The sequence below is a fragment of the Rattus norvegicus genome, chromosome 14 (assembly GCF_036323735.1).
Source record: "Rattus norvegicus strain BN/NHsdMcwi chromosome 14, GRCr8, whole genome shotgun sequence".
NCBI classification, from domain to species: Eukaryota; Metazoa; Chordata; class Mammalia; order Rodentia; family Muridae; genus Rattus; species Rattus norvegicus.
In genome coordinates, this window is record NC_086032.1 from 91,237,664 (window position 1) to 91,265,647 (window position 27,984).

A 27,984-nucleotide genomic window follows, 5' to 3' on the forward strand; every position below is an offset into this window, starting at 1 on the left:
TGTGCCTGTTCTGATATGTTAGATGGTAACCGGAAAAGCCATCTCAAAATGCAATGCTATCTACTGTCAAGGTGTCCGAGGTAAGAAATGCCACTATCTAAGATTCTCCATTTATCATAAAAGAAACTGGTACCTACAGCGACATCCTGAGGAGAAAACTCTTGCAGATGTCCGGTCATGGAAAAACTGGTCAGACTCACTCCCTTCTACCGGCCTCCACTTTCAGACAGAAAACGGTTCCTCTAGGCTCAGCTCGTCCTACCAGGGGGACTGGGCAGCTCATCTGCTGCTTATTTATAGAGGCTGGGTCTAGCGGGCATTTAAGAATCGAGATTCTAAACGAGAGTGGCAAGCTTTGCCAGAGACAAACTAATTTTACCCCCTTGGAAACAGTTAACGTGCCTAAATTGTCTGATAATCAAAAACAATTCCTAAAATACCCAATCACTTCAGTGGTCTTGGAATTCCAACATCTCATAAAAGCTATTTTAGAGATTTATTTTTAAGTGTCACTGAACCATCCCAACTCCTGCATCTAGCAGTCCTTTTTCTGGTGACACCAACCCCCAATCCCAACCCCAGTTTACGGTTGGGCTTTGGGCTTGTCCGTTGTTTTGTTTCGTTTTATTTTTATTTTCGCTTTGCTTTTTGGAGACACAAGCTACCATCATCAGGCAAGGAGGGAAAAAAAAATCAATCAGGGAGTGGCCTACATCAGATTGACCTGTAGGCAAGTTTATGGAGCACCTTTTTGACGAATGATTGATATGGGAGGGTCTAGCCGACTGTGGATGGTGACATCCCTAGGCATGCGGTCCTGGAGTGTACAAGAAAGCACGCAGAGCAAGCCAAGGGGACCCAGTCAGTAAGCAGCGCTCCTCCATGGCCTCTCTTTCAGTTCCTGCCTCCACATTCATGCTTTGGTTTCCTTCAATGATGGACTATAATCTGTAAGCTAAAATAAACTACTCCCTGAAGTTGCTCCTGGCCGTGGTGGCTATCAAAGCAACAGAAAAGCAAGCCAGGACAGGCCTGTATTCCTTGTGAAAATACAGTCTTCCTTGGCCACTTGTTCATGGGTTTCTTCCTTTCCCTTGTATCATAAGACAATAGTGGGCTCCTTCACAGCCGCGCTTTTTCTATTCCTTGAGCTGGGCATTCCTCTCCTCTCCTTGAAGAACTCCACTTTGCCTGAAATTCACTGTCATGTCGTATCTTGCCCCCTTCGATACAAGAGGACTTCCAACTAACAATCAACCTTCTTATCTTCCTACCTTCCCCACAAAATAAATACACTCCTCAACTCCTTTCCTGTGCCTCAGACAAAGATCGCCACTCGGTCACTAGATTTTCTCAGCCCAATATCTAAGTCACCCCAGGCCTGAGGATGGCATCGCTTCTGCCCACGGTTATTGTTTCCACACACTCAAATTCCTTTCTATCGGTTCTCTTTAGTGTCACAATGGGCTCCAAACTGTTTTCTACTTCTTAGTCCCTTGCTTTCAAACAAAGGCACCAAGTTGAAACCATTAATTATCTGTGAAAGAAAGGCAGAAAGAAGCCACCTCGAGGGGGTGCCTGCTGCCAAGCACAGGCGACAACTCTGACATCTGTGCGGAGACTTACCCTTGGGAACGCTCAACCAACAAAGCCTCACTAAAGTCTGCCACTCAGCACGCTTCCTGCAAAGGCTCAACACGATCTTTGTCTTACACAGTGGAGGACTCTTAAAAGTAAAACCACTTCCACATAGGAATTCCAAGTTCAGGGACTCCCAGCCTCCAACAACGGTTTCATTCTAGAAAACACTAGTTTAAATCTCTGTTACTCTGCCATGTTTTGAAATGCAAGGCAGTATTTTGACACGTTGTTAATAAAAAGAATTCTTCTCTTGACACCAATAATTTGATTTAATTCGAAGGTCCGCATGTTAATTACGTGGCTTTGTCTGAAAGGAGAAACACCCACGGCGATAACAACTTAAAATATAAACAATCTGGGGTTGAACTCTTGGCTGCCTAAGAGCCCACTTCATCAGGGGCTGAACCATCAGAAGAGAAGCAGACAAAGCTGAAGAGGATGGGGGAGAAGCGGGTGACAGGGTTCATAAACAGCTAGATTGCTACTCCATGCCAGACACTTGAGAGCAACACCAGAAGCCCGCTCACAAAGACAGGAGCACAAGGGCAGCTCCAATGAGAACCAGGCAGTTCCAGTGCGGAGTTCCTTCCCTGACTGGAATCAACTCCTTGAGACACCATGCATATGCAAAACTGAGACATCGAACACCTCACCCTTCAGTGTCTTTCTTTCTCTCTTACTTTCTCTCTCTCTATTTCTTCTTTCTTTGACAATTAGGATATCTTGGAGCTGTCTTTTTGGATCCACTGCTTTCAGATCTGCCAGGGCAGGGTGACATGCTATGCACAGTTATGGCCCTGCTTTCCAACTGGGTCATATACTATTCCAGGCTTCTGGCCTCCACAGTCCAAGTGGCCACATGCCTTTGTAGAGCCAGGAGAGACAGGATGAGGATTAAGACCCCCATCAGAGCAAGAGGTGCCCTTCAAGGATGGAGAGAAGACTTCAGGAAACACACAGAGAAAAAGACACCCCCAAGTGTGTCTGCCATACAATGCAAACTGGCCCAAGAGCCACTATGAGATGGACATAAGCATTCTCTGCTCTCGGCATCTATTAGAGTTACCAGGAAACTTAATTCCAGATGCCCAGGGCACCAGGCAGCCCTCAGACGCAGATTGCCTGGTCAGCGACAAGTGCTCAGGAAAAAACCTCAGCATCTCATCTGGCTGACCTCTCCTCCAGCAAGAGAGGGAAAAAAACCCAATTACAGATAGCGCCCCACCCCACAAGACGGCAACCGTAGTTTCTGCCTTGTAGTAGAAACCCCAAAACCTCTTCCCAAACCCTGACATCCTTCCTGTTTCCTTCTTCCTCTAACCTTTCAGGTGGGAACTGAAGTGTCCTTTTTACTATGGAGGAATTTATCTTTTTACTCATTCACTGATAACAATCAGCCCCCGCTCCTCTCTCTACAAATTTATCTTTAGTTTCTCCCCAACAAAGGGTATACTTGGAGAATCTACTAAGAAGATCCCGGAGCTCATAACGAAGAGAGGCTTTTGTAAAAGGCCACACTATGCATTTTTGTTAGAGTAAGAGAGGGGCTGTAAGGACTCTCTTTCCGTTGGGTACTTACAAACTGGATGGCTGGATGATCCACACTCTCACAGGACCTTCTGAGCCTGTTTATGAGGTACCTGACCCCGTCAAGTCATTGTTTTGGAGAACATGAAGAAAAGGACTCCTTGGCCCATTATAACTTCTGATAACTCTGGGCCCTAAAGCTATGAGGAAAGGGTAGGATGGCTCAAACATCTGGGAAAGGAAGTGTTGCTAACCATGGTAGCTGCTGGGTCAATGAGACCCCTGCCTAGTAATGTCATGCACTCAGTCACAGATGGACAGTCGCCTTGCCCTCAGGGCTTGCTGGTGCTAGACTTTCTCACCAAATCTTACAGCAGTGTCTCTTACTTTGTCATTCAAGCCTTCAGAAAATGTCAAAGACCACCAGAAAGCCAGAGACCACCCAGGTCGAGGATGCCCCTACACTGAACCCTGGCTGAGGGTGAGAGGGCTGCAGTGGAACTGGAGAGTGGCTATAAGACAGGGCAGGGTGTTAAGTTGGAAAGGTCAAGGGAATATTAAAGCAGGGAGGAAGATGCCTCCAGAGGAGAGAGGGACAGTTTCAGGTCACTATTAGCAAGGAGAAGACTGGACGCAGTGTCAACCAAGCATTAAGGGCACTTAGGCCCAATGCCAGAGGAAGAATTTGGCCTGCACCACGGAGTGGGAAGAGACATCTGAGGCTTACACATAAGCCAGTAGGATTTGGTTCGTACGAGCTATGAGCAAAAGGAAGGAAGGCCTCCATTGTCCAACAGCACACATGGAGGGAAGCTAAGTCGGATATTGTGCATGCCCTCCTTGTCCTTGCTGTTAACCAGATTCTACTGTAGGATGATGTCACAGGTGAGGAAGGTACAGGATAGAAGGAGGCCTGTCACTGGAGGAGAAGGAAGGATGGGTGGGAGAGAAGTTTGAAGGAAGAGGAGGAGACTAGGAGAGAGAGACAGGAGACAGGGCGGAGGAGAGGCAGAGAAGCCGTGGCAGGACAAGATGGCAGGTGATGTTAAGTTTCTGCTCTGTGTATTTACAGGTTTTATTAATGTTCTCAAGGGATGGATAGTACTGAGCTTTGTATGTTTAAGTGGGCAATTATATCTTACCAATTGGGTCAAAGATTATTGTGTTGTGTGTTCTTTTATGTGAGGGTTTGAGTGTAAGAAAGTGCGGCTGGGATGTGTTTCCGCCAAGATATCTAGCAGATATCTTGGGGCACCGCTGTGCGGACCAAGCGGGGTAAAAGACCAACAATACTCTTTATTATTTTTATATTTTACAACAACACTCTACGAAGGCACCATCCAGAGATCAGGGCCCCAGGACCAGCATCTGTCTCAGTGCAGGATGAGATGCTCTTGCCAAGGCTCAGGAATAGAGCCATGCCTCTTCTATGATGGCCACAGGTGCTCTGGAGTCCAAGTCAGTCAGTGCCATGTTGAGTGCAAAAATGCTAGGTAGGCTCTTACAAAGCTGGGGGGGGGGGCATCAATCAGCCAAGGACAGACCCTATCCCGGCACTTCCCCATAGTTTGAAATGATGCAATGATATTTAACTTGGCAGTACTGGGACTTAATTGGGAGCCCAGGTTCGTCTGATGTCTGTGAAGAGGCCAACAGAAGCCTATGCACAGCCACTCCCCATCCAGCCACCCCATGGGGGACAAGGCCCTGCCATCTGTACATTTTCTAAGGAGAACACAAAGAGGACGAGCTTGTGAGAGGCTTTACTAAACTTTCGGCCCTAGGGATGCTGGCAAAAGTAACTGATAAGGACACGTCTCCAAGCCTCTAATTATCTGGATGTTTTTATATCTAAAAGATTCATGGGAATGCATGTATGAGTTGCATGGTAATGTAAGGTACTGAGATCAGCACAACTGTCAGTCTTTTTAATTATGAATATTTATATTGACATGCGATTTTTACCTATCAAAAGTCCAATGGCCCAAAGCACATTTCCAGAACTCGGTGTAACTTTGATGTATCAGTACAATCAGTACTGTTTGGGCGAAGCACTCACTCAGCCTCTCCTTAGAGGCCTTTCCTTCCTTCCCAGCTCTGTTCTTTCTTTGAGGAACACTGGTTTGGGAGGGTAAGGAGAAGGGTGGCCTAGCTGAGGGGCTAGATACACACAGGAAACCAAGAAATCCATGGAAAGGAGTAGGGACCCAGTGCCAGAGAATGAGTTATAAACATGGAGTGTAGGAGGGCTGGGAGGGGCACTGTTGGGCGGAGTAACCTAGGGATGAGCTCTTAAGTATGTCTTGCTCCTAGATAAAAGGGAGCATGTATGCTTGTCATACACATGTGAACAGACACATGGGACGATGAGTGGGGGATGTCAGAAAATTACAAACATGTTTACAGCTGGGCTACGGGGAGTGCAATCACGACTCTACATCTGTCTTAATTGTGTCCTATTTAGTTATTTCTGATGTATGAGCCCAAGCACTTAAGAGGAACTCAGGAAGCTTTGTTAAGCAATTTAATTATTTTCCAAAGAAGTTTTGGTCACTTTTGAAAATTTCAAGTGTATGACGAGTATACATGTTGTTTTTGCTCATTTTTCTCTAGATAAAATAATAATTATTATCATTATTATATCTGAATATGCTTTTTACTCCCATGAGTTGGTCTCCCTTAATTTAATGAGATTCTGTAGCCATGGCTAATTTCCCATAGTGGCCTACCATATCGAAGCGCTGATAATCAACACAGAGGACAGCAAGCTCAGCTGACAGGACAGAAGGGCATTTCTTCTCTGCATTTCTGAAGGCCCAAGACAGGAGGGTAGAGCATAACCTAAGAGGGCACAGGCTCACACCGCTAACCAAGAAGCTCTCTACAACTGTTACCCAATGCAACGAGAAATCAGTCCTAGAGTTTCACTGAGTATTTTAACTACACTTCAGAGCAGGCCCCATGCACAGAAGTACATGGTCAACACTAAGCAAACTCAATGGTATTCTTGTAGACCTTTTGTCTCTGTCTCATATGGCTTCATTAGGGCATTTTTTTTGCCTTTGGTTCTATTGGTCTATTGCTTGTATATTTTGGTTACTGATTTGCTTTTTTTATTTCATTTATTTACTTATTTGTGACTGTGTATCTATAAATGTTTGTTTGATTGATTTTTAAAGAGAAAGCAACTGAGTAGAGTTAGATGGGTAGAGAGGTTGAAATAGTTCTGGAAGAAGTTGGGAGAGGAGAAAAACTGTTTTTCAGTAACAATGTAGAGGCTGCTGGATACAGGAAATGACACTGTAGCCACCAAGGAGGCAGTTCACAGAGCCTGTCCAATGAGAGTGATCAATATTGGGTTCAGACAGGGAGCCCAGCCGAGCATGGGCGCTCAAAATGCTTCCTGGAGTCTCAGCACTGCAATAGGAGCTGTGTCTGTGATGTAAGAAGTAGGCAGTTCAGTTTGACATGTAGCTCTGTGCTGTATGAGACTAAGGGCCATGTCTAACAATCCGAACCATACTAAAACCAGCAGCAACCCGGAGTGCCCAAACGCAAGAACACAAAATCCTTATCAAGTTATAAATAAACTTAGAAGTTCCACATTCACAGCCTTATAAAAGGGCCATATCCGATGAGATGGGTTGAACTGAGAAACAAGCCAGGGGAGGGAGGATGGGTGGGCATCCTCCAGAGCCAGGGGACAGAGCAGCCTTTGTAAGTCCCTCCCATTGCCCCTTCCACCAGCACTAGAGACAGCAGTGCTAAATTTAGACAAGTCCCTCACCCTCATCAGCCAAGCCAGTGGATTACAGACCAGCCTCTTGCTGCTTCACTTTTTCCAAACGCACGATAAAAACAAAAGAAAACATCCCCCCAAACAACAACAGCAAACCAAACAGACAAGACGACCACAGAAACCCCACAAACAAACTACAAAAACTATATAAAAGGGGGGAACAGAGGGCAGGGAACCTGTCTCTTAACATGCACCGTCTTTTGTTTTTGTTTTGAGATAAATACAATTATAGGTTCTACGCAGCTACTGCACGCCTTTCCCGTGACTGTTTCAGGGCTGTGTTCTGAGTAACCGAAGCGCCCATGCAGTCTCAAGGAGGCAACAGGGAACCGACTCTCCTCAGAGACACTTGTGTCCTATATGGAATGGTACAGCTGTTATCATTCTCAAATTACTCCCAAGCCCCACCCTGTGTGCCAGCCCAGCACTGAGAGATGAATAAACCGTCTTAGCTCTTGAGATCCAGTGAATCACCAGGGAAGCACATGGCAAATTTCTGAGAAAAGCATTGCACACATTTTAAACTTATCCCACAGTTCTAGCATGTTCAAAATTATCTATTGGAGCCCGATAATCCCAACAAAGCATGCAGAAGCAGCCAGCACTCATATCCTGACAACTGAAGAGGAAATTGGGGTTGGAGGGTTGACATTATACTTTCAAAATGCACACTTTTTTTTTTTTTAGAAATTCATTTCCCGGTGCTTTAAAACAAACAAATAGAAAATTTCAACTACGTTCCAAGTGTTTTATTACATCATCTTTGACATATGTACTCATTTTAAAATTGACTTAACTGTTTTAGTAGTTTTAGGCTTGCAAAGAATTTGAAAGGGAGGCACAGAGTTCCCAAATGCTCCCTTCCCCTACATAGCCATTCCCACTACCAACACAGCCCGTCACAGTGACACATTGTTAAAGCCGGAGTGCTCCATTGTTACCAACAACTGTGGTTGACATTACCTTTCCTCTCAGTGCTGCACATCCTGTAGTCTAGCACAAAAGAGCAACGACATAAATCACCATTAGTGTCCTACAAGCCCTTTGCTGTCCTACAGATCCTTTGTAAGGTACAAGTCTGTCCTCTTTTCCCTCCTCTAATTCCTGGCCCCCCATGGATCTTTTTTTTTATTTTTTCCATTGTCTTCTCTTTTCCAGAAGTCAGTGGGAAGGGTACAGCGCGTCGCTTTTAAGAGACTGATGTCTGTAGCTTAGTAATACACACAGTTCACAGCCCGTTGTGTCCTGTCCTCGCTTGATTCACTATTTCTTTTTAGTGCTGAATAAAGTTCCATTGTCTGGATGTGAACGACACATGAATTTTCAAAGCAGCAGCAGAAGAGTGGGTCAGACACAGGAATGTACTATGGGCTCAGTGCGGAAATGGAGGTGGGGAAAGTGAACAACGGTAATGAATTCAAAGCACCCCTGGCTTAGTGTGCTCTTCTTTTCCTAGTCGTGAACCCAGGCACAGCCTGAAACCTGCTGGCAGACAAAGGCAGGCACAGGGAAATATGGAGAAGTACCATGCACCCACTACCTGCCCTCTACCAACCTGGCCTGAAGAGGGGGCGGGAGGGAGGAAGTGAAAATCCAATTAGTAAAATAAACTCATGGAATGGATCACCAAGTCTAAGTAAATACCGGTCCTCAGGATTATCCTGTCTGAGTGTCAGAGAGAAATGCCTGTCAAAAACGAAGACTTGGGAACTTACTGAATGATACCAAGAGGTCCAAATTTTATGTCAATGGGATTCTATAAAAAAAAAAATCAAGAGTGTGCCAACTTCCCAAAGCTGGCAAAAGACATGATGTACACATTCACAAAGTTCAGCAAACACCAGCAGACTGAAGATACAACACACTCTTGGACATCCCGATCTAAGCGGTTTAAACCTGAAGACAATATCAACATCTGGAGGGCAACCAGAGCAAACCACATGTCTCGTGACACCAATGCTCAGGAAGTGACGAAGCTATGCAAAATACTGTGGAGAATTTGTACATGCAATGGACACAGCCTGGCTGTGGTTTCAAATGAATATGAGAGACATCCTATAGGCTTCATGGTAAGTATTGCAGCTCACTGCAGGATTTTGGAAGGCCACCTGGTGAAAGCAGGTCACTAGGGCGCATGTCTTTATGTGTCTGCAGCTTCCTGTCCACAGCCAGGTGAAGAAGTGCTTGCTGACCCCATATTCTACCAAAGCACACAAAGGCCAACCGTGGACTGAATCATTACAGACAGCAACTAAAGTAAAACCTTTTTTCCTCAAGCTGCTTATAGTGGAGCACACTCTTCACAGGTAAGTTGAAAAAGGAAAGGCCTTCTGGAATGAAGGCAGATGAAAATAATATATAGGCAAGAAATCCGTTTTAGAATTGCTAAATTAAGCTCTTCAGATGTGAAAGAATCATGGCAAGGAATGTGGCACAAGGAGAGGGAAAGAAAGCTGGTAACACATCCAGCCCCATAGACTGCCTGTTCTCCACCACTCCCTGACAATCTGCCTAGAGAACAAGGCACAGAGGACAGCACGTGCGAAGACAGGCTGAGTGTTCCTTACAGGAACTGACTGGCACCAGTGATGCTTCGGATCTCTCAGGTTTGGGGGATTCTGAAATATCTGGACAGTTTTGAAACGGTTTAGCTCAGGGTGTTTTATATCTTCCAGTGTTTCAGATTTCAGGGTTTGCGCAGAGAAATGCTTGACCTGTATGTAATAATTCCACAAATTTACTGATTTTAAGTAAAGCATTAGAAGATTCACAGAATTTAAAAGGTTTCCTGAAAGAAATTAAAAACCAGCAGAAAAACAAAATTAGAGATAGACGACCTAAAGATATCCATCTAAAACTTTGGCTTTGCTGGGGCTAACACTGTGTTGAGTCACAGGCATAGCATACATGAGGCCGTGAGTTCAATCCCCACCAACATGAGCAGTAACAAATAGCTTTGATTTGAAGCTAAGAACACCGTGGAAAGGAGTTTTCACTGGCATAAAAAAAAATCAAATTTTCTTTTAAGTTCAATTCTAAACAATCATTTCTAGGAAACAGAAGGAAAGAGAACATATTCCAAGTTATTACATAAGGTGAGTATTAAAATAAAAAACTGAAAAAAAACAATAAACAGCATAAGAACAGAAACCAATATTCCAATAGCTCCCAGGAATATATATTTAAAAAACTTAAGGGGAAAAAAAGCGAATAAAAGCCAAGAATATGTAAAAAGTAAAATAAGAATAATACGTCACGCAAAATGGCTTGGTCGCAGGTGTACAAAGCTGGTTCAATATCTGAAACCTGATTAATAGAATTAATTATACCAAGAGTTGAAGGAAAAGCAAACTCAAACAAAACAATGCGATGTTTACAAATTCAAAATAATTCAATGTTAGCAGAGAATAAAAGCGTGCTCCTTAGCCTCAACAAAGGCATCCGTAAAGCGTCTACACCTGATAAATTTTTTTGGTATACAAGATCAAAAGTTGTCCCACTGAGATTAGGAACAAGGAAAGGATGATACTGTCAGTACTCCTTACTTCACGTAAAGACTGGGCCATAGAAAGACAGACGTATACATTCACGCCCCAAAAAAATCTTAAAACAGAAAACGAAAACCCAAGGAATGAATATACTCAGCAAAGGATCAGGGTGCAAGGTCCACACGTAAAATCAATGAACGCTCTATACTATTCATCACCGACCTCAAACTGAAACTGTAAAATGTCACTTACACTTTCCGTTCCTACAGACAAACGCTGAGGCGAAACCTCCTGAACACTGATAGAATTTATAGACAATGCTGGTGGGAGAAATGGAGGTGGACTTAGAATTAAACACTGGCAGATAGTCACGCACCGAGAGACTGAAATCAATTTCCAGACTTCACAACATTCCAAACACTGCCAGTGTGGCTAGTTTGTAGCTGTGGATAAGCTGATTTAAAAAAACGTATGAGGGAAAGCAAAAGAAAATCCAGACAAGGCAGTTTTGAGAAACCAAGAATGTTCAGGGTCTCAGACACCATCATTTTAGATATTACTGTGGAATTTGTGAGGAACGGCTACAAATCATTAGAGAAATTAATCAAAAAAATAGATCCACACAGATATGGCCAGGTGACTTTTTTTTTGGTCAAAAGTATGAAGGAACTAAAAAAGCAAGCACACAAAACAAAACAAACAAAACAAAAAAGAAACCAAGAGCAACAACAACAGAGTCTTTTCAATCAGCGGCAGTAGAAGGACTGGACCCTACCCCACGCCAAAAGGGAAAAACAGGAAAAGGTAGAGAAGAAAGAGAACTTTGATGCAAATCCCACTTCGTATACAGACATCCAGAAACTGAGATGTATATAAGGAAACAAAGAACAGAATCTGTTTAGGATTAGGAAAGAGTTCTTAGGCATGGAACCTTGGACATACCTAAGACATCAAGTTCCGAGAGAACAGACATCCTCAGTTAAAACTTCTACCCTTCTGAAGACAATGCTTTTCTAAAAATGAAAATTACAAGTTATAGACTGGGGAAATCACCTACAGGACCTAGGAACTCATGCTACATGAAGAAACTTCAAAAACAATATTCTTAAAAAGGCAAAAAGGCTTAGACACATTATTTTACTAAACCGATGCACTGGAGGCAAAGGAATGAAACTATTAGTCATTAGGTGAACGCAAGAGTAAACACATTCATCCTAGCAACAAACACAGAGTGAGAGAGTGCACACAAACACATACTGCAGGAGCTCCAACAGCAGCTCTTCAGCACTGACACAACACTGGAAACTACCCAGAGGTCCTTCAGTAGATGGTGGGTCAAGAGCTCGGTGGACACACAGATAGACTATTGCTGAGCAACCAAGAAAAATAAGCTGACACACACAGAATTACAAATGTAATGCCAAATGAAGGCGGTTAGTTTTTTTATCAACTAGACACAAGCTAGTGACATCACAAAGGAGGGAGCCTCGATTGAGAAAATGTCTGCACAGGCTGTAGGCAAGCATGTAGAATTTTCTTCATTCACAGTGATTGATAAGGGAGGGCCCGGCCCACTGTGGGTGGCACATCCCCTAGGCTGGTGGTCCTGAGTTCTGTAAGAATACTGACCAAGCTATAAAGAGCAAGCAAGTAAGCAGCACTCATCTATGGTTTCTGCATCAGTTCCTGCTTTCAGGTTCCTTCCCTGTTTGAGTTCCTGTCCTGACACCCCTCAATCATAAACAATAATGTAGACATAGAAGTCAAATAAACCCCAAGTTGCTTTGGTCATAGTGTTTCATCACAACAAAGATAACCCAACTAAGGCAAACATGCTACAAGGTTGGTGTGCTATTCTCTGAGTTACAGCGAGGGAGAGCAAACCAAGTAGGGAGACTGAAATGGGAACATGAGGGATCGTGGGCATGTTCTTCACTCTTGACTGTGAAGAACACAGTGTATCATAGCTTAATACACAGACAGTAAACTATACAGAAGCTTATAAAATGTAAATCGACTTGATACAGGATATTGGATAAATGTTAACTTTAAAAAAATAAATTTTTTAAGACGAGAACTCGATTCACATATTTGTCTTTACAATTAATGTCCATGGAAAACAACCTTCCCCTTAATGTCACTGGATATAATAAGTCATCTTTCATAATGAAGTCCACCTTTGGTGGACTAGGACCCCTTAAATATCAAACTTTTGCACCTGCTAATGTGCCTACTATAAAATAGCTAGAGTGAATTGTATATATATTCTTATATATTATCATATACACTTTAACTTCTCCCTAGCTCACTTATAGTACCTAATACAATAAATAATATGAAAGTAACTACTTTCCTCCGTTGTTTAAAATGCAAGAAAAAGTCTATATATGTTTATTACAGATGCAGTTTTTAAATTGTTTCCAACCCATGCATGGTTGAACTGAAAATGTAGAACTTGCAAGATAGAGTGGACGCCCAGAAATCAGTTCATATCTCAGACCCCCGATTAGAAAAGTTTCTTTGTGCAAATGGACTAGGCTGCTAATGTAGAAACCCCTAACTAGTTCAAGAGAACAAAATCTGGGGAATGCTCAACCATAACTGAGCTCAGTAGAGGAGAGCCACAGCTTGGGAAGCGCTGGGGCAAAACGGTGACTTCTGGACACGACGACACTACCGTCCTCATCAACTTGGCAGCTGTGGTTGCCTGCACAAAACATGCCCAAGATCAGGCCAGGCAACGTTCCAGCCTGGACGGGGAGGACACAGGAATTCTCACCCCCAGGTGAGGAGCTATTAACTGTTAAGGTCTTCTCAGGAGAGACAGGGAGTTTTCTTTAAGAATGTGGGTCCCTTGTAAGTGAACCGTACTCCAATGCATAGCCTGTTGAGTATCCTGGCAGCAAACCTTAGACGTACGGAATTTTTAAAATGGAAGCACATGAAATTGTAAGAGGATTTCTAGGGCAAAGGTAAATCTAGGAGGAGATGGGGGAACTGAGGATAGGTATGGTCAAAACACATCATAAGCATGTTTGACAGAAAAGGACACACAACTGTCATGGCATCTCTTCCAAGTATGCCCACTGCGTCTGGGGTCCAGAATTTGATGAAATTCTGGTTTCATCAAACCATCATGGTTTATGACCATGCTTTTTCTTTTAGCTGTCTAGAGGTTGGGACCATCCCTCTTCACACAGTACTTCCAAGACTATATTATTCCTCCTTGGTCTTCACCTCACTTCACACGTTTTGCCCCAGGGACTTACAGCCATGCTTGTTGAAGAACACCATGCTCATCTCAGAAGGATAGGAAGAGTTCACAGACTGTGGTTTCAGCTCTGGGACCTCAACTGAGAATCTTTATGCCTCTCTCCCAGTCCTCTGTTGAAACTTACTGTCCAAGATGCTTCTTGGAGATGGAGCCTAAAGGAGGTGCACAGAGCGTGGGACAAGAGCCTAAAGAACGTGTTCCATACCCTGTAAGAACACACGCGAGAGGGGTGGTGTTTCTCTGTCTCTTTCTGTCTCTCTGTCTGTATCTCTCCTGTGCTCCATCTCTCCCACTTCAGAACACGAAGAAGGATGTCACCTGTAAGCTACAAAGAAGGTTCTCACCTGGAATCAGAACCAGCCATGCTCGCACTGACCTGGGGCTTCGTGGCTTTATGAGAATAGGTATTTGCTGTTTAGGTAGTTTAGTTGTATTCTTAGTTTGAACTGTCAGAAAACTGAGTCAAATACACTGGAGGGCAGTAAGCAGAGGTACAAGATGGCTAATTCAAAGTGAACTTCAGATAAACAATGAATAGATGGGATATGCATTTAATTTCAAGTTTTGCTTTTCATCTGAAATTCTTACTAAACTGGGTTTCCTGTATGTTGACAACCCTAACCATGGTGTGTGTGTGTGTGTGTGTGATGCATGTGTGTTTGTTACATATGTATGTACAAGGATATCATTTGCATGATGGTGCAAACCTGGCTGTTCATGCATGTGTGGAGGTTAGAACTTCCTATAGTATGTTCCTCTATCACTTTCCACTTTCTTTTTTTCAGACAGGATCTCTCTCTCTGAACTTGAGGTTCACCAATTGTGCTGGACTTGCAAAGGAACTAGCTCCTGGAGTTATCCTGTTCATTTTCTGCTCTCCCCAGCAACCTGGGGGTCACGGAAGCATACCAATATGTCCAGCTTTCTCCATGACTACCCGACCTCGCACTTGTGCGACAAGCCTATGACCACCTGAGCCATCTCCTTAGCCTCCAGGCCCTGGGAAAACTCTTAATCCTTCATGTCACAATATCCTCAGGGAAGAGGGAAGGTGAGACCTACCAGGTGATAAAACCGAGACAGGCAGTGTCAGTTTCTGCTGTGGCTTAAGCAACCTTTAGTCAGAGTTAGTCTCTGGCCCACTTGGGGATCTCTAAGTTCCATTCAGGAGCATGGACTCTTACAGGCACTCAGTCCTGCTGAGCGCTCCAGACAGGCTCTGCTCACCAACCCTCCATTACACTCTCAATCCGTATGAAAGCAGCCACTTTGATCCTTACCCCAGACAGATGGCTGAAATTACAGACCTGATTCAACAACCACCATGGCCCAGGGAGCTGGCAGCTCTGGCTGTAGGCCAGCCTCCACCCCCCCTGGCCTTCACCCCTCAATGAGTCTTCACGAAGTAAGGGTGAACTGGACCTATCCTGTCCCCTGAAGAATACCTATTGGATGACAGGATTATTTTGCTTGCAAAGGCATTTGCAAGCTCATGACCAGCAAAGTCATAACATACAGAACCCTAAAGTCCCTTTCCTTCCTCAATTCGCACATGCAGTAGCTCTCTGTTCCATCAGTGATGGGTATCTTAAATCCCCTCCCAACCCACAATCTTCTTCCTGCCTGAGGCAGCTCAGAACCTGCGCATAAGCAACTACCACAGTCCAAGCCTTCGCCTCTTAGCACCTCTCCGCTGCTGCCTTTTCTAAGTTAGGATCCATTGCGCCCTTGTGTTCTTCCAATGTCTCCTCTAGCCAGGGCTTCTGGTGGGCTATGCAGCTGTGACCTCTAGGAGAGATCCCAGCCAGATATGCTCTCTGCTGGCCTCCCTTTATGCAACGCTGACTTTCTTGTTATCCGTAAATAAGCAAATCTCATCAGATGCCTGCTTCTTGCTCCTCTTATGCTCCTGTGTCTTTTCTACCAGAACTTTCAGCACCTCAGCCACTGAGCCCAGTATAGGCAAAGCTGTGTTCTTGGCTCTGTGATGCTCAGTGGAGCCCTGTGCCCACAGCCGTCTGCTTCTGCAAACCCTTAAACTACCCCATCAACCACTTCTCACACCCCATACAGTAGGTGTACACACAGGGTCTGGAAATCCTGAGTAAACATTTTCAGCAGGCCACAGAATAGATGGGAGTGTAGTGCCCCATAGTTCAAGTAATTACCTTTCAGTGCCAAGGAAGTGACGCGCCCTCTGAGACTCGGAATATGTCCCACTTTCAACAGTGGGAATAATGGAAATTATTGTTTTCCTTATGTGCCCCTTGTTAGAAATATTAAGACAAAACTGATTCTCACAACACACTGCTTTGTGCTCATAGTTAAAGGCCCTCTTCATTCTATTTGCTTGTTTGTTTGGCTTGCCTTACTGCTTCTGTTCATATTACCATCCTTGTATACTGGCCCTATTAAGCCCCTGGGAAAACAGATGGGGTGTCGAAAAAAACGGCAGAAGAGGAGTGAGAAGACTGTGCTGGAAGACACCCCTCCAGAAGACGCTGGGAGGCAGGATGTTAAGTTTCACAACCTCACCTCAGGGTGGAAAGACTTCTACCTTAAGTGGAGAAGCAATGATTGTTCAGGGTTCACACTTACACTGAGCAAACACAAAACAAAACAGGCACACACCAATCCCCAATAGAATGCTAAATCACAGTGATGTCATGTGTGTCACATGCTGTTGGCTCCCAGGAGACAAAGCACCATTTCTTTTGCTTGGATATCTCTGGCTGTTGATCTCTGGAATCCAAGGCAGACTGGATTACCCCCCACTCTGGACCTCATCATTGGGATCTCCCCGGCAGAAATCATGTGAGACATAAAATGTCAGTGCAAAGAGCCTACCCCAGAAAAAACAAAAACTGTCAGCATCCCTGAAAGATTTCTGCTCACTCTTCCTTTAAATGCTGCGTTAAGCAAGAAGTTTAATCGAGCCCCCTCAGCTACAAAGATAAGCATAAATGCAAAGAGAAAGGGCCCTTAAGGGTGCCCTGGGCTGCCTTTCTGAAATTAAACGGATGGATGCCTGTCCTCAGAATGCTTGAACCCTCTGGGGCTCCCCTATCAACCCAGACTCCTCCCAGCAACACTCCCCACAAGAGCAGTCTTTTCCTCTCTTTCTAGCCATTAGTATGGGAATAGCACTTTATTACAGATATACTGTCTGGCTTTATGCTGTCAGGTACATATGCCCTTCCCCATGTGTGCACATCAACCTTCTGAGGAAGGCCCTGGCACTTCCTTAGTAGAGGCCTCCCCTGAAGTTTGAGTGCCTGTTCCTCTCGAGACATCTCAACCATAGCAACAACATACAACCTACATGACAACAACCAACTATGTCTTCTCCTTCTAAAGAGCCAGGTCACCAATACCTAAGACCAAAGCCAGCCTTAGCAGAGGCTAGGTTGATTTTAAGGTGTCCACGAATCATCAGCTTGATAGCCAGGACAGGGAATACTAGAAACTAGACCGAAGAAACCTAGGCTCAAGGACTTGAGCCACTCGAGAATTAGCACCACACAGTAAGACTGACATTTTACTCTGCAAACCTGGGAAGAGACGGCTAAGCCTCACACACTTTCCACACAGTGCATGCTTTCGAACAAGCCATCCTTATAAGGAAGGTTTTGCTTGTCTGAAGAAAGCTACTAAACTCACATCACACCCCAAACCAAAACACTTACATATAAAATTCCATAAATTTCATACACTTAAAATGGTTAAAAAAAACCAACAATAACGACAAAACAAACCTGTCTAACAACAATAGTTCTGTCCACAGCTGGTGGAATGTACAGCGGCCTAGCAGTCTCTTAAACATTAAAAGCACAGCAAGGGGGTTGGGGATTTAGCTCAGTGGTAGAGCGCTTGCCTAGGAAGCGCAAGGCCCTGGGTTCGATCCCCAGCTCCGAAAAAAAGAACCAAAAAAAAAAAAAAAAAAAAAAAGCACAGCAAGCCACGTGACCCAGCCCTTCCTCTCCTGAGTATTCGCCAAAAGGAGGTGGGTGTGGGGATATGTGTCACACAAGGCTTTCATGTGAATGGTCACAGGAGCTTTACCTATTGTAGGAAAGCCAGAAATCACCCAACTATCTATCAATTGGAGAAGGGTTAGACGCACTGTCACAAGTCTGTGTTCATGGATCAGTGCCTGTCAGTAAAGAGTGGGAACCCCAGCAATACTACATGAAGTTAAATATGATTATATTTAAGTGAAAGAGCGTAACAAAACAGAGCACTGTTACATGCAATGCCACACACACACACACACACACACACACACACAGATTGACAGCAGCAGCAGGCAGAGAGACAACAGAGGCGCAGACCAGAATTTCGGGCTGCAAGAGAAACACTTGACATGGTGACTGTAGTTATGAAGCACACATCACATTTTATGAGGGTGGCCTTTCATAAAAGTAAACTGCATGTATCCGGGCCCTACCCTTTAAGCAGAACTAATTGGTTCTTTAACCGTGAATGTTCCTGAACCTTTTGTACTCACCCAGCACAGTTCCGGTCATAGTTAGTTGTGTAAAGACTTGTTCTCACTTCTATTTTATGGGCTTAGTCAGAGCAGGAACACCGAACACGCAACACACAGATAAATTACTTCAAAAGCAATCATGATCCAATTGCTAAGTAACTGTTAAATAGTAGGATGTCAGGCAAAACGCATCATTTCTCTGTTAAGCCCTCACGATATACAAAGAAACATGGCAAAGAACTAAAACAGAAACAATCAGACACGGTCGAAGTGTAGAATTTACCTTAAGATGTAAATGACTGATTAAATAATGACAATCCAAACAAATTTAGGCTTTTGGGATTGGCTTAGGGTTTCTATTGCTGTGATAAATCACCGTGACCCAAACCAACTTGAGTAAAGGGGTTTAATTTCATCTTATGGCTTGTAGTTCGTCATCATTCAGGGAAGGACTGGGTAGGAACATGAGGCAGGAACCTGGAGGCAAGAACTGTCACAGAGGCCATGGAGGCCTGCTGCTTATTGGTTGGTTCTTCATGGTTTGTTCATTCTGATTTTCTATACATCCAGGGCCACCTGCCCAGGGATGATGGCACCATTCACAGTAGTCTGGGTCCTCCCACATCAATGTTCAGTCAAGAAAATGTTCTCTACCTTGCCTATAAGCAATCTGATAAAAAACATTTTCTCATTTGAGGTTCTTCTTCAAAAATATTTCCAGCTAGTGTAAAGTTGACCAAAAACCAGCCAGTGCAGGAATGGACGTAACTTCCGTGATAAGGGCATCACCTTGACGTTAACCCCTAATGCTGCTGTCCAAATGTTCTGAAAGGTTGTTTCCATTTCCTTTGTCTGTCTTGTTATTTGTGAGTATTTTCGTGAATCTTATTTTGTTTTGTTTTGCTTTTGAAAAGTAATTTTCACACCAATTACTTATGACTTTTTATTTTACTTTATTTACAGAAAAACAATTCTACGGGAAAACAACTTAACTGAGTTGCCCTGGAAGTATTTTTACACAATAGCTTTTGTTTCACGCTGGCCATACAAAACAGAGCTACAAAGACTTTGTACCCACTTCGATGTTGCTGACTACTTGCGGGGAGCACTGAGCCCCTCAAGAAAGCTTACCTGCAATTTGGGCTCAACTGCCTTTTCTCTAAGCAACATGGAGGAACCACACACTAAAAATTACATTTCTTGCAAAGGATATAAATTATGCTCCACATATACAGTTGCTTTAGACTAAACAGAACTCTGCATCTGGTCTCCTTGAGAGCAGGCACATACAGTGTCATGTTCATATACACAGTGAGGGATTGGATGAACGGATGAACCTCTGAGCGAATGGATGAGTGAGCCTTAGCCAACTGAATCATTTAGGGGTGCCCATGCTGCCTCTACACAACCTCCTAGGGAGGAGGTGAGGTCTGTATATTCCAAAACTACTCAGTCATCTGAAGCATCATCCTGCCTATCATCAAAACTGAATGGAACCCTCATATCTACCTAGGCAGACCCAACATCCAGGGTGAGTGTCTGTAATATCTGTATCTAGTCAGGGTAACCGGAGAGCAAAATGGACATTATTAGGAATTAGGGATAACAAACATAAACACTGTCTTAAACTGAGACCCTTGGTCATTTTTCAACATGAGGGTTTTGCTGTCCTTTGTTATTAATAATAAGCAAGTTTTCACCTCAAACGTTCATTTTGAGAACATTTATATAAACAGTACATACTCATGTAAAGAACTTCTCTGCACATAGAAAAGCCTATATGTGCCAGTTCCACCTCAACTGGGATTTGGTTATAAAAGTCTCCTTTTTGTGGACCCTTGATGTGTGTTATTAGTGGATCCTCAATAAGACCTTGACAAGGTTGCTTTGGAAAAGGACAAGTCAGCTGATTGTTCCACAGAAATTCCAAAAGAGACTCACAGGTATTTTAGAATAATCAATCCAACCACTATCCTGAGCAAGGTTTGTACTTAGTGATCTGTCACGTGTGACTTCAGAGGTTAGGTCACAAAAGGCCTTAACGGCTTTCTCCTTCATTCCTCCAAGTCACTTCTTTATCTGCAGGTGTAGGATACCAGGCTGTGAGGACAGCCAAATACACAGAGAAAGATGACAACAGTGCAAAGAACGGATGTAGCCCACTAAAGATTAGTACAGCTGGGTCTACCTACCTACTTTATATGAATGACACATACAGCTACAATAAGGGAGCTCATATCATGCGTGGAAAGACTGTCCCTGAGACTAGCTGCACAGTTCTGGGACATTGATATGCAGTAATAGATCACTACTATCTGTAGTCTTCGATTCAGTCGCTTTCTTTTGTGATCAGATATGCTTTCAACACAGTAAACAACAAATGTCTACAAATGCAGATTACCTACATAGAGCCAGCCTGAAGGCGGATAACGGAGCAGGGTGGGCTGCTTAATCACACTTGATTTGTTTGGTGTCTGTTTATTTAGAGATAGGGTACCCCTCTGTAGCCCAGACTACCCCAGAACCTCTCTCTGTAAAGCAGCCTGGCCTTGAACTTAGTTGTTCTTCCTCGGCCTACTGCTAAAACCACAGATGTGAATCGCCATGCCTGCCTCTTTTCACTGTCTTTAATCAGTACATTAGCCCTTCTCGATTTGGAAAGTAGAGAGTGAGATGCCTTCCTGAAGACTTACGAGCCTCATGAAGTACAAGTGAAATTTATCAAGTATCATCAAACAGACCCCAGTAGTAACAAGGACGGCCTTCCTAAGGAGAGCATTCTGTATGACAGCCAACATCTCAGACAACCCACATCTGTAAGCAGGCCTCGAGGGGACTTGTGCAGGCTACAGTAGACTCCACAGCTCCAGTCCAATCAGTTTCCTAATATTTCTGTCATTTCAGATCTCTTACAATTGCCCCGAAGACTCCCCTCCAAGACACTCCTCACCACAGTCATAGGTCGTGTTGTCAGAAAGAATCACTGGAATAGAATCCTGCATGCCATACATTGCGTGGGCAGCGAGAGGTGGGCACTGCTAGAGAGCCTGTAATTCTTTTCCTGTGCCGTGAGCTTACATAACACTCCCTCTCAAAGACCAGACAACATAACCACCATTGGTTCCTGTGGCATGTAGCTGTGGCTTCTCCAGGCATTGCAAATAAGGACTGGCCCTGTGGGCCGGGAACCTGTGGGGCGGCTGGTGATCCTCTCAGAGGGCAGGTGTAAATTGACAATAGAAATGCTACCCAGGGAAAGAACACATAGCATCATTCTCTGGTTAGCCTAAAGTAGCTTTTTAATCTCTCTAGATTCAGTCTGTTCAGCTCCAAAATGGGAAGTGGGATAGTCCTGCGTACAGATCTACTGAGTTGGATGGATGACAAAATCCAAGAAGAACACTCACCTGTTCTAGGTCTAGAAGACCAAAGATACTTATGGAAGCATCTTCCCCAGTGGTGTGGCTGGGTGTCTCCCAAAGGTCCTGAACTTCTTGGAGGGCAAGGGCGGGGGGGATTCAGTGTCAAAGCCAAGCTTATCTAACTGTGGAGGGATGAGCCCGCGAGCCCACTGATCAAATCTGAGTAGCTCTGTACATCTGACTGGAAAGTCACTGGCTTCCATTCTTCCTTGCTTCATTCACACTTGGGGTCCTGTTCACTTTAAGTTTCAGACGCTCCCACTTGTCAAAGAGCAGGCCTCACGGTGTGCTAGGATACACAGTTCACACCCACAGGCCTCAGTCTATGCCCCCTACCCTGTCACTGCCACTTGTGTGCTGCAGCTAGTCATGTCAGATGAATCTTTTATCTTGTAGTAGATTACAACACAACTCATAACATCCCAGCAGATAAGGAAATGAGTGTAGCTTGTCAGACCCTGCCCTTCTGCGGAGTTCCCATCTGGGTGATCTGCCCAAGAACTCAGTTAAGTCACTCGAGTGAAGGAAAACACCACACAAACTTAGTTTAGAATCAACAGGTAACACAGCGGCTGGGCTCAGTAAATCGCATCCTACTTTGTAAGCTCTTCTAAGTTATAAATCCTCGGATCCCAGCGCATCTGCCACCTGAACCCGCTACCTACATTTTGGCTGCCAGGCTCTCTCACACCACCAAAAGTCCTATATATTTTCTGCTTCCCCTCTTCCTCTCTCCAACCTGGAAGTCCCGCCTACTCACCCAGTGACTGACTCCTCGAAATCTTTATTCATTAGGGGAACGTTCTGCCATACCCCGTTCTCAAGGTTTTAACACTTCCAACCATTCTCCTTCAACTATGACTGTGCAACAGCTGCAAACACCCTACTACCCACGATTTACTAAAGTAGGGGAGCCCCAGGATGCCAACCCCTTTCTTGATGAGAGAACAAGACTAAGCCATTGTCACCACAACTGACCCAGCCAATCTCTGTCCTTCCTTCTCTGCTCTCTGAAATCATGAAATACTCTGAGAACAACCTTTGTCACGTTGGACTCAAAAATTCTGGCCTGATTCCCAGTTCATCAAGACCAAGGCATGCTCTGCCAGACCCACCTGCTGGCCCTCCATCTAAGTCACCTGTTACCTCATGTCCTCCGCAGCATCCTACTGATTTAGACACTCGAGGCGGTGGTGACTATAGTCTGTCCTCTGGCTTCTAGTCATCCCAGTTGGTGCCCTTCTACAATCTACCTTGGTAGACTTTATCCAGTTTTCAACCTACAGCTCTAACTCTCAGCAACGATAGCCAGCAATAGCCAGACCTCGGTTGGTTCTGCCTGATCTTAAGTATCTCAGCCTCCCCTCTCCTACATGCCACTCCATTCCTATGTCCTCTCAGAGGGCAGGTGCTGGGCCTTGTGCTCAACCGTCTACCTAGCTAACAAGGGTAAAGACGTGACCTCACTCGAAGCATGATAAGTTTGGAAGGGCACAAATAAAGCTAAAGCACCTTTCCTAGTGCTTGAACCTGATAAGAAGAAGTTCCACTCTGAGACATTTGTCTTAGACCGCTTTCTATCGTTGGAACCAAATGCCACAGATTAGGAAACCTACGAAGGTTTTCTTAGTCCATGGTTCTGGAGTCAGGGAAACCAAGAGCATGGCACCCACACTTGCTCAGTATTAGACACAGTTGTGCCCTGCGTTTCTGTGTAATAAAGTGGAGCTTTGGGCTAACTGGACTTTTGATACCTTTTCTGAGAAGCCACCAATGCCAGCATGGGGCACCATTATGGTCTGAAATTCGAGTTACCTCCCAAACACCTCTCCACTAAGAAATCAATTTGGGGAATAAATTTCTAACATATGAAGATTTGGGGGGGAGGCACTTAACAAGCTATAGTCACATTCTACTGCTACATAAACTGATAAGGCCATTTTTCCAATACTATATTATGAATATGTTGATATGCTTTCAAATTAGATACAGGACCCTAATGCGGGCTCACACCTCGAGACTAACTTCTACTGCCAGTCAGCATCTATTTTTTTAAAGGGCATCACACACAGCACCAAGCACAACTATTAAAGCTTGACACCGACCCCTGCCAGACAGCAGGGGAGCCATGCTTCGGCATGTATGAAATCACTAGTTCCAGTGTAGTGAAAACTATGATAATGTACAGCACTCACAGGCCTTCATTTTCAAAATAAGCTATTGCTTCTATCACTGCCATATAACCTATACTTTATAAAATAGGATGGTTAAACGACAATAAAGACTAATGTTTTTTCCTAAAGCCTCCTTAGAGAGTTAACGCAAAGCACTATAATTTCAGATTAACACTCTTATATTCACTCCCAGGGGGCAGAGCTATGGATGAATGGCTTTTTACCCCTTATAAAGTCTAAGGACATAAAACCTATTGGAATGAGAAAGGAGAAGTTCCCTATCTAGAACCATGTGTCACTGTGTCATATCAAGGTGGCACTGACACTGGTGGTGGGGCATCCTGCCCCATCTGGACAGAGGACCTTCAGAGAAAAAAAAAAGCAGGGCAACCTCTTAATGACTCTTAGATGTTACATGTGATGAGAACAGATATACCGTTCATAGTTTAGCTCAACTCCTGATCCAGCTCCTAACAAGACCTGTGCAAATATCCTCTGGAGTGACCTAAACAAACGTGCAGCATTTGACCCACTATTCAGCTCTAGTCTTAAGGAAACCATCCTAATATTCCCGTTACTTCCTCTCTGAACACTACTGCTGACTGAGTGACACAAATACTACGCTCAGAGATAAACTTTAACTGAATTTACAATGGCATACGATTGTTAAGAACCTCATCTTCAGGGAACTGGCCAATTGCTAGAACAGAAATAAAAGAAACATGGGACAGACACTTCTGTTAGAAGAAGAACACTAAGCTCCCAGCCACGGTGACTTGACTAGCCTGATATCTCAAAAGTGATAGCGAAACTCAAGGGGGACAGCAAGGTCTAGAGCTTCTCTGTCTGTCCCAAGTCTCTCCTGTCCTACACTCTAGTACTACCTCCGTAGTTCAACTCTCCTGACCCACATTCAAAGCTGTGTTCATCACATCTGCTCAAGAGCAATGTATGAATACAAGATACGACCTGTATCATATTCCTAATGCTGCTTTCCTGTGTGAAAGCAGCAAATGGTTCTGAACACTATGTGAAGTTCTCAGTTTCCTTTGACAGCAGCACTTGCTATGTCTCTACTGTGTGAAAACAATGGGAAACAGTGCATATCTCCTTACAGACATGCATCGTAAGGACCATCTACCCTACCAGTAGCCTAGTGTCTCTGTTCCTTCCTGTCGTCTGATAGTTTGCTGGTAGAAAACAGTAATGGGGGAAAAGGGAAGCACCATATGGCAGGCAGTCCACAGGATCCTCTTACTCCTTGTTAAATTATCTCCTGAATTCTACAACCCAGGGACAGTGAGACGGCTCAGGGAGAAAGCACTTACTGCATAAACCCGATGGCCTAAGTTTGATTCCTCAGATTTACAGTAGAAAGAAAAAGCCAATTCCTGAAAGTTCTCTTATTTCCACATGCACTCTGGAGCTGACACAAATGGATACATATACACAATAATAATAATAATAATAATAATAATAATAATAATAATAATAATAAAACAAAATTTAAAAACATTTTTTTAATTCTATAATCCAGGTAATTCCAGAATATCAAGAGGGGATAAGGGGACAAGGACACTGGCCAAGCGGTTTGAGTTACACATGTCTCTCTGACACAGACTGATTTGGAAAGTCTTACTTTTCCACCCCACAAGATCTGTAGCTTGGCATGCTTACTATGAAGAGAGAGAAGAAATGCAAACCACAGTCATGATTCTGCAGCAAAAATTCCCCACCACCGCCAAAGCCAGAAAGCACCCCCAGAGCACGTCTTTATTCCTTGTATCACTAACAAAGGAAATAAGGACTAGTGAAGAAAAAAAAATCCCTCAAAAATTTATCTAACATGTTGATATATTTAAAATAAACAACGTGTTCAAGCCACGGAATATTTTTCATTACAAAAGCACTTGCATTTTCTAAATAAGAATATTGTGTGAATGAAAGTGAAGGCTTCTCCTCAGGGGGCAGGAGTAATGATGGCTAACTCGGTTTAAAAGCAAACCATCTATCACTTCCCATTAAACTCTCAGACATTCATCACCGATACAAGAAACCTGCAGTGTCAAATTCAGAAATGAGAAGTCAGCACCAGTGGAACATCCCAAGCATACAATTTCCCTCTAAGGCTGCTACCCGGATGCCTTGTCGAAGGACAAACGCTTCCCACAGACCAATGGTTAAAATAGGGTCGGTGTTATATGCTTCTTCCTTCCCTTGACTGACCCACTACAATAATCTAAACCAGAAACAAGGATGCTGTTCAGGTCCTCCACCCCACACTGTCACAACAAACGAACTTGAAAAAGGTAAGGTGGGGGACATTTCACTTGCACGGATCCCCAGAGAGCTAAGAATGTAATATGCAGAGGACATTCAACACGAAAGCAAGTGCACAGTGGTTGCTAAATACATTAGCCGTGAAGAAGGCATGGTTTTCCACTTTTCCGACTCTTAGTGTGCAATGTAACGTCGGAGAACCCCAGCCCCCCAACCTGGTATTTTAATGGTTTGGCCTTCAACTTGGGCTACTGAAGTGTGGCATAACCTCACAGAGAGGTGTCCAGATGGACAAAGTTACATCATTGAGGACCATGCCCTTCCTGTCTCTGCTTCTCAGCCAACATGATCTGAGTAGCTTCTTCTGCACTGCATTACCTACCGTAATATACCACGCCACTGGTCCAAAGGCATCAGAACAAGAGACCAAGGCCTGAAGCCCGTGAAACCATAACCAAAACAAACCTTTCTTTCTGATAAGTTGACCTGGGTATTTTGTCACAGTAATAAACTGACTATACAGGACGAGAGAGATGACTCAGTGGTTAAGAACACTGGCTGCTCTTTCAGAGGAACTGGGTTCAATTCCCAGCACCCACAGAGCAGCTCACAACGATCTGTAACTCCCGTTCCAGGGGATCTGATACAATCACATAGACATGCATGAAGGCAAAACACACACACACACACACATTAAACAAATGAATGAATTACTTTAAACCAAAAAGAAACTGACTAATATAAATAAGAACCAGTGAACTGTAAGAATGCATGCAATGCCAGACAGAACAACCCAGTAAGAGCCACACCAAAATGTCACAAATGTCACACACTGTCCTTCCCTGATCTAACAGTTCCCTGAACAAGGACACCAGCCCTTAGAAGCCCTACAAGTGCCAAGTGCACTCTTTCTCAATGAAATCCGCTTACCAACAACAAAAAAACGTTAAAGAATCATCCAGCTCTCATTGAAGGTTGCCTAAAGTCATACACAAGAAAACACAACTAACAGATCCACGCACAGAAGGAGGCGCATCGTTGGGCAAAGGTGACTTTGCCCACTATCACCTGTACCATTATCAAAGTTATCAGCACAGACACAGAGAGCCGAGTCAGATCGGTACAGAGGGAAGGCTTTTCGTGTTTATTAATTCATTAGCCAGGATCAAGGCAGAAGCACTTGCTAGACAGGAGGCAGAGTCTGGGTCCAACTCCTACTAATTCAGCCCTGCTGTCAATGTGGCCACTGACTTCTGAATGTAGTCCTCGCCCACCACTTCCAGCACACCTCTTTGAAAAGTTAAGTTCCACCTAAGAGTCTCAGGAGGTGAGCTTCCTGAAAATGCAACAGGAGTGTTACGTCCACCTGACAGATATCAGGAAGAGGCTATCGTCCAGATGCTTGTGGTGGATTTGTTTCTTTAGCAAAAGGATGGCGAGAAACTATAGCTACAGCAGAGACATCACTCTAGCCTACAGGAAGCTGGAGAGGCCCCAGCAGGGGGAATGTCACAGCCCCAGTTCTGTGTTGTAGGTTGGTGTAGCAGTGCCAAGGGATGAGGAGTTGGGGGGCTACAGGCCAGGCTAGAGAGTCACAGGATAATCTACACTCCAAACAGGAGAAAGCCACTGTTTTCTTCCTGATCATGGGGATATCCTAGAAGAGTCGGGCCTCATGGAGCATCTGAAGATCCAAGAGGAGCGAGAGCCTACCACAGTGCAGTGGTGTATGAGCAGGGTACCTACCTGAGCGCCTATGGATGCCTATTCCTCCTGTAAGAAAACTATCACCCTCAACTGAAAAATAACGAGGGAATTTCTCAATGTAAAGTGCTGTTTTAACTGGAATTCATTTATTTTTTACAAACTGAATTTCATCCTTTCTATCCC

At 44.1% G+C, this 27,984-nt stretch overlaps 1 protein-coding gene across 15 annotated transcripts in view; it reads right to left on the bottom strand.

Annotated features, from left to right (window-relative positions):
* Cobl (cordon-bleu WH2 repeat protein) overlaps positions 1 to 27,984 on the bottom strand; it is a 232,552-nt gene that overhangs the window by 195,943 nt on the left and 8,625 nt on the right. The window contains exon 1 of one of the 15 annotated variants that reach the window (XM_039092055.2): positions 138 to 27,971. The exons of the other annotated variants lie outside the window; for them this stretch is intronic. Within the exon in view, the coding sequence (XP_038947983.2) occupies positions 138 to 145 (8 nt within the window). The 5' untranslated portion in view covers positions 146 to 27,971. Of the gene's footprint in view, positions 1 to 137; positions 27,972 to 27,984 lie in introns of those variants that run through there. 15 annotated transcript variants of the gene reach the window in all.